We start from the raw sequence: 8,090 nt of genomic DNA on the forward strand, positions 1-8,090 counted from the left end.
TCACTTAAGGACTGCAGTGATTCACTTAACAACGGTGGCAAGGAAAGTCGTAAAACGGGGCAAAACTCAATAATGGTCTTGCTTTGCAACGGAAATTTTTGGGCTCAATTGTGGTCATAAGTTGATGACGACCTGTAAGCCAGTTCCTGGAACCGTCCCTCATATATTTTGGCCTCCAGGCCCCTCATCGTCTTTGTTACTCTTCCCTGTGGTTGGATGGACATTTGTCCAGTTTTTCCCTACTTCTTTGGAGGCCTTTTGGGGCCCAGGTTAGACATAGGCCACTCCATATAATGCTCTCCTATCTATACCTAGGAAGCAATAGTAATAGTATAGTATGGTGTATACTGTAGTGTATAGTATAGTTTATGGTATAGTATAATGTATAGTATAGTTATAGTGTATAGCATATTGTATTGTGTATAATACAATATGCTGAGTCCGCAAGGAGAAGGGCGGGATATAAATCTAATTTAATAATAATTTAATAATAATAATATAATACAGTATAGTAATAGTGTAATATAGTAATTGTATAGTGTATAGTATAGTAATAGTATAGTGTATAGCATAGTGTAATATAGTAATTGTATAGTGTATAGTATAGTAATAGTATAGTGTATAGCATAGTGTATAGTATATAGTATAGTAATAGTGTAATATAGTGTATAGTATGTAGTATAGTAATAGTATAGTGTACAGTATAATGTATAGTAATATAGTATAGTATATAGTATAGTAATAGTATAGTAATAGTATGGTATAATGTATAGCATATTGTATTGTGTATAGTATAATACAGTATAGTAATAGTGTAATATAGTAGTATAGTATATAGTGTGTAGTATAGTAGTATAGTGTACGGTATATAATATAGTAATAACATAGTGTCTAGTATAGTAACAGTGTAGTTATAGTATAGTATAGTGTATAGCATAGTGTATAGTATAATACAGTATAGCAATAATGTAATATAGTAATAGTATAGTATACAGTATAATATAGCAGTAATAGTATAGTATAGTGTATAGTACAGTAATAGTATAGTATAGTGTATAGCATAGTGTATAGTGTATATAATACAGTATAGTAATAGTGTAATGTAAGTATAGTGTATACTATAGTGTATAGTATAATAATATATTAATAGTATAGTCTGTTGTATAGTAATAGTATAGCATAATGCAGTGTATAGCATAGTGTATAGTATAGTGTATAATATACTATAGTAATAGTGTAATATAGTAACAGTATTGTGCATAATATACTGTATAATATAGTATAGTGCATAGTATAATATAGTAATAGAATATAGTGTATAGCATAGCAATAGTATATTAATAGTATAGTATAGTGTAGTATATAGTAATGGTATAGTATAGTGTATAGTATACGGTAATGTAGAGTATATAGTATAGTGCATAATGTAGTAATAATAATAATAATATAGTATAGTGTGGCATGGTAATAGTAATAGTTATAGTGTAATAATCTGATAGTTTGAACTATACACAGCGGGAATCAGCCTGCACTGAAAACGCTACTCAAATCTCATGGACAGTCAGTTATGTGCAGAGTTCCACCTCATGCAATAGCTTGTAATCGCGGCTAATTAATCTGCTTTTGTTTAGGAATTTTCTCCACCTAATTGCATCTCACGTTGTTGTTTTGGAGTTGCACAAAGGAAAGGTTAATGGTGGCTGGAAGGAGTAGGCTTTGTGTTTTTAACACAGCCTTGTAACGTTGGAAGTTATTTTAGGCAAGTCAGTCAGGGCGGTAGAAACAAGGTTGGAGACACGGTAGCAGGTTAACCAAGTTCTGCTCAAGTTCCTCGTTCTTCAAATTCTTCTCTAAGGTTCATCACAGTATTGAATAGTTCAATTAAATTGATTGAAATATTTTTAAATCTCCCGGAGAAGTGAGGCGCGTAAAATGTCTATGGTTTGGGTGTGTATTTGAAAGGAGTGAAGGAAGCTCATCCTTCGATACATTTGGTTTAGTGAGGTTATGGTTGTTGTTGTTGTTGTTGTTGTTGTTGTTGTTATTATTATTATTATTATTATTATTATTATTAAATAAAACTACTTCTGTTCTTCATTTCTAAATCAAGGTATTCTTTTAAAATTTCAGCAGCTTGTTAATATCCCGTTCTGAAAATAGCTGTAACTAACTCGGAAAACTGTAAATTTCCCCAATCTCTTTTGCTCAAGTTGAATTCTGTATGGTTTGGGTTTTGTTGTTCGTTTAAAAATGCTTTTTTGTCCCTTTTTTTAAAAAACAAAAAACTTGGAAATTTTGTTGTCAGATGTTCTACAAAGTCCTTGCAGGGTTACTATGTTTCTTAAAATACCGGTACTCCCTCGACTTACAAGATTTCATTTAGTAACCATTCAAAGTTACAACGGCACTGAAAAAAAGTGACTTATGGCCATTACAGTTACGGCATCTCCGTGGTCATATTGTCGGAGCGTGCACAGTCTTATTGCGCTGAAATAACCCGGGAGTAAACACAGTAAACAGTGGTTTGTACTAAATGGTGGTTTATCTTATACTATCTACAGCATCATACACCAGGAACAATATAGATACACGTGCTAATACGGCAGGATCCAACAAACCACAATTACAGCAGGAAAAGGAATCGACAGAACACATCTGCGGAGCCTCCCCTTTTATACAAAGGTTCTTAAAGAGACACAGACCCTCCTGGCTCTTAAAGAGACACAGACCCTGCTGAGTCATTCCCATCATTACATCTTACATTACATCAGCTGGTTAGCTGTTAAATCATTACCTTGACGCATGTGATCAAAATTCAGCCACTTGGCAACCGACTCATACTTATGACGGTTGCAATGTCCCGGGGGGGTGTCACGTGATCCCCTTTTGCGACCTTTTAGCAAGAAAGGTTGCAAAATGGGGCAAAAACTTACCTAACAAATGTCTCATTTAGCGACATAAATTTTGGGCTCAGTTGTGGACTGCCTGTACTTTCTCTGGATTTGACGGCAACGTGTTTCCACAGGAATTGTGTTAAATAAAACATGTTTGCTTCTTCATATATTGTCAAGCAAGAACATCCGATGTTAGCAGCCTTGACAGTAAATACGGTTCCGTGAAAAATATCTATTTTCTAATCGATAATACTTCTAGTCCTGGAGTACCGCCATACAGTTCCTCATTTCAAAATTAAAAAAGAAAAAAAACATCTGCAACTCATTAGCCTATCTATCCAGTGCTTGCTTAAAATTCGGAACGCTTTTCTTTCTTTCTTTCTTTCTTTCTTTCTTTCTTTCTTTCTTTCTTTCTTTCTTTCTTTCTTTCTTTCTTTCTTTCTTTCTTTCTTTCTTTCTTTCTTTCCTTCCTTTCAGCAATTCACTACCTTTTCAGTTAAAACCCAGACAATAATTAAATGGGAATCGTGTTTCATTAAGTTGGTAAAAGGGGCATTTGAAATCCGAAGAGTCAGTAAATGTCACATTGAAAAGAGATTAAACCTCTAGAATGGCACTGATGAGTAATTTGGATTGAGATGAGTGGCTGTAGAAAATGATTGAATGAGTGAATGAAGGAACGAAGGAAGGAAGGAAGCGAAGGAAGGAAGGAGGAAAGGAAGGAAGGAAGGAGGAAAGGAAGGAAGGAAGAAAGAAAGAAAAAAAGGAAGGAAGGAAGAAAGAAAGAAATGCAAAAAAAAATCTAAGAGGTCAGTTTCCAGAAATCAAATTTAAAAAGGTGGGAATAACAAATAACACCCAACATCCAATCTTGTTTTTCTCAGTGACTTTTAGACTGCATCCCCCCCCATTTACATAGGAAAGCAAAACTAAAATTATTAGTAAATTACATTTTCTGCTTTTACACAGGCGCACGAAGGATCGAGAATATGACTGTCTTTTATTCAACTAGGAGATATAATACATGTACATGTGTTTTTTAATGTATCTTTTTTTTAAATCTCGTGTTTTTGTTTTTTTGTTTGTTCCTGTAAAAAGTTTTTTTTTGAGTTTTGTATCATAACTTTTTATGGAATAAAATAAAAATGACATTAAAAAAAAAGAGAATATTGCTGCATCTTATAGCTTTCACCTTTGGTCTCTAAGGAAATTGACTAAGTGCTGACTGGTGGATGATGGATCGTCCACTGTGTAAAAGACTAAGTGGAAGATCCTAAACCTATAAACAAGTATCGAAGGAAAATAAAAGGATGTGTCCTTTATTATGTGGTGCACTGCGAATAAATTTTCTCTTGAAGGAAAAAAAAAAATTTAAATGCGACAAAGTAAAAAAAAGGGAAATTAAAAAGAGGTACCCACGTTCCTTACTTTTGGGCTTTCTAAATTCTGGGGGAAAAACTTCACTTTGCATAAAAAGCTCTTAAAAGAAAATACATGTATACGAATAGTTTTTGTGCTGTTCTGGAACGATTTAAAGTGGTTTTAAAAGTGAAATGCTGATTTTTTTTTAAAAAAAAATAGTGTAATCTGTTCTATAGAATTTTGTTTGGACCATGTCTGGGAAATTGGAGACAAGTGATAGCCAAGGTTATTTCTTCTGAATTCTTAGGTTTTCAGACTTTTGATATCAAATGCCATCTCTCATTGTCTCCAAAGGTATTTTTGAAAAAAGCATTTTTGGGAGAAGCATGGCCTGGGATGACGGAGAATCTCGGTAGACAATCTCTCATTGGTTCAGATTTTTATTTTTGAGTCAGGATCATGCATATATGGAATGTATTCTGGGAACGCAGAAGGCTATTTATAGAAGTCTGCCTTGTGAAAAGTTGGCGACTTTTTAGTTTTATTTGTCTATTGTTCTGAAATGTTTCTTTTCCAAGCCAGGAAGAGGAATTTGAATGCATTCCGCATGCCGTGCATAACTCTTTAGGAAGGATGTGAGGGCACATTCATTCTCTTTAAAAATTAGGATTCAGAATTTTGATGCGGACCAAATGAAGTTTAGGATGAGTCGGGAAAGGATTTGGGCCAGTCACCAGGAGGCTGTGAGTTCTAGTCCTGCCTTAGGCATGAAAGCTGACTGGGTGACTTAGGGCCTACCACTAGGAGACTGTGAGTTCCAGTCCAGCCTTAGGATCTTTACAATTCAAGTCTCACATGAAGATCCTTCTCTGCAAAATCAAATCAATATAGAAATGAATATAGAAACGCCAAGCCATCTCGCTCCGAGAGATCGGATTCACCCGCCTTGTTTGCTCAAAAATTCTTTCCTTAAAAAGAAAAGTTCTCTAGATGTTTGACAGGTTGCATTGTCCAAGGCAGGGGGGTCTTCAAACGTGGCCCGTTTATGACTTGTGGACTTCAATTCCCAGAATTCCTCAGCCAGCCTCCATTTTGTTTGTTAGATTGAAGCCAGGGGTCTTCAAACTTGGCCCTTTTATGACTTGTGGACTTCAATTCCCAGAATTCCTCAGCCAGCCTCCATTTTGTTTGTTAGATTTAAGACGGGTCTTCAAACTTTGCCCTTTGATGACTTGTGGACTTCAATTCCCAGAATTCCTCAGCCAGCCTCCATTTTGTTTGTTAGATTGAAGACAGGGGTCTTCAAACCTGGCCCTTTGATGACTTGTGGACTTCAACTCCCAGAATTCCTCAGCCAGGCACATGTGGCTGGCTGAGGAATTCTTGGACTTCAATTCCCAGAATTCCTCAGCCAGGCACATGTGGCTGGCTGAGGAATTCTGGGCGTTGAAGTCCACAAGTCATCAAAGGGCCAAGTTTGAAGATCCCTCGTCCAAGGGGTAGATTTGACGAACACGGTGACCTTTTTCACCTTTTTCTTTCCCTAGCAAGCCCTGAAGCCTTGGCGAGCCACAGTTTGGGAAACGGGACCAATAAATCTGAAAACGGACTTTCCAAAGATGGCGGACACCTTGAATATATCGCTTATTTCCTGATTCCGGTATTCTTCCTTATGGGGCTGTTAGGGGTTTTAATTTGTCACGTGCTAAAGAAAAAAGGCTATCGATGTACGACCGAAACAGAGGAAGAACAGCTTGGAGAAAAGATAGGTAAGTAAGAGCCTTTATTTATTTATTTTAAAAAAAATTGTTTCAGTATTCATATGGGCACAGAGCAGGGGTCTTTAAACTTGATCCTTTTATGACTTGTGGACTTCCAACTCCCAGAATTCGTCAGCCAGCGTGCCTGGCTGAGGAATTCTGGGAGTTGAAGTCCACAAGTCATAAAAGGGCCAAGTTTGAAGACCCCTGGCATAGAGGAACAGTTTGGGTTTTCCCGAGTTCTAGGTTGCTTCTCTCCTTGATTAGTTTCCATCCGTTGCTTCTTGTCCTGCCTTCAGGTGCTTTGGAGAATAGCTTGACTCCCTCTTCTTTGGGGCAGCCCCTGAGATACTGGAACACTGCTATCATGGCCCCCCTCGCCCTTCTTTTCATTAAATTAGACATACCCAATTCCAGCAACCGTTCTTTACATGCTTTAGCCTCCAGTCCCCTAATTGTCTTAGTTGCCCTTTTCTTTACTCTTTCAAAGAACATAGAATACAGAATAACAGAGCTGGAAGGGATCTTAGAGGTCATCTAGTCCAACCCCCTGCTCAGGCAGGAAACCCTATACCATTTCAGACAAACGGCTGTCCAGTCTCTTCTTAAAAACCTCCAGCGTTGGAGCATCCACAATTTCTGGAGGCAGGTGGTTCCACTGGTTAATTGTTCTCACTGTCAGCAAATTTCTCCTTAGTTCTAGGTTGATTCTCTCCTTGGTTAGTTTCCATCCGTTGCTTCTTGTCCTGCCTTCAGGCGCTTTGGAGAATAGCTTGACTCCCTCTTCTTTGGGGCAACCCCTGAGATATTGAAACACTACTATCATGTCCCCCCTCGTCCTTCTCTTAATTAAACTAGACATACCCAATTCCAGCAACTGTTCCTTGTATGTTTTAGCCTTCAGTCCCCGGATCATCTTTGTTGCTCTTCTCTGCACTCTTTCTAGAGTCTCAGCATCTTTTTTTATATCGCGGTTTCCAAATAGGACAAACAGAAAGAAATTTTCTGCCTTTAATCTTTTAGTTTTGCTTTTTTTCACCCATACCAACTTACGATAACAGTCCCCATGGCCCCCTTCAAGCTGTTTTGAGAGATAATGATTTTAATCTCTGCTTCATATGCTGTTTCGGAAAATGCTGTTGTCACCTAGTTTCGTCGTTGCTTTCTAGGAACCAAGGAACCAAAGTTAAATTTTGGGTTTTTTTTTTAATTTTTAGAATTGAACGAAAGCGTCAATGAGAACAGCGACACCGTGGGACAGATAGTGGATTATATCATGAAAAACGAAGGTAAGGGAGCTAGATTTAGCAATGACTCTATAGATTTATTTGGCGTTTGAGCTATTTTAGGATTTTCCCGAAGGAGCGTAAAGGGATGAAATCCAGCATTTTAATCCGTGACTTACAATTGGCTACTCAGTTTATAGCGGAAGCCAGACGTGAATTTTTAAACATTCACTTCTGCACAGGTGCAAATTGCTTGTAACAAAAAGTACTTTTCAAAAAGTCAAATCTTAATGGTGAGCGGGTCTGTCAAGCATCCCTCGTACACGAGAGGAAGATAGGAAGATATTTATTTTTACAGAGTTCCAGAATTTGTCAGAAGAAAGATGAAACTATGACAAGCATCTTGAAAACCATTTCTGGCTGCAAATAACGACAAGACTGGTCTTCAGTGGTTTTTTTCTCTCAGCATCCTGAAACTGAAAAAAAAAGTCGATTAATTGTTTCAGGTCTCCCTGGCTCATAAAGCAGTTGAATTCAATAGAAGAACATAAAATAACAGAGAATATTTGTAACTCAAGAAGAGTTCTTGATACTCTCTGAACTTGGTGGTTTTCTTGCAGGCGTTTCATGACCTAACTAGGTAACATCATCAGTGCTAGAAGGGAGTGAGGTTTGCTTTCTGCGAGCAAGCCGCTTGTATGTAAGCAGAGATCAAATCCCACTCCCTTCTTGCATTGATGATGTTACCTAGTTGGGTCATGAAATGTCTGCAAGAAAACATCCAAGATCAAAGAGCACCAAGGATACCACAGTCCTCCTCCTCCTCCTCCTCCTCCTCCTCCTCCTCC

General features: G+C 37.4%; 1 protein-coding gene across 1 annotated transcript in view; it reads left to right on the forward strand.

The window, feature by feature from the left end:
• The first annotated feature begins 5,813 nt into the window (after positions 1 to 5,813).
• The window catches only part of LOC107298384 (RELT-like protein 1), a 7,834-nt gene continuing 5,557 nt past the window's right edge, over positions 5,814 to 8,090 (forward strand). The window contains exons 1-2 of the mRNA XM_015827759.2: positions 5,814 to 6,025; positions 7,234 to 7,305. Coding sequence (XP_015683245.1) covers positions 5,929 to 6,025; positions 7,234 to 7,305 — 169 coding nt within the window. The 5' untranslated portion in view covers positions 5,814 to 5,928. The remainder of the gene's footprint in view (positions 6,026 to 7,233; positions 7,306 to 8,090) is intronic.

The sequence above is a fragment of the Protobothrops mucrosquamatus genome, unplaced genomic scaffold (assembly GCF_001527695.2).
Source record: "Protobothrops mucrosquamatus isolate PMUCROS unplaced genomic scaffold, P.Mucros_1.0 scaffold3932, whole genome shotgun sequence".
NCBI lineage: Eukaryota > Metazoa > Chordata > Lepidosauria > Squamata > Viperidae > Protobothrops > Protobothrops mucrosquamatus.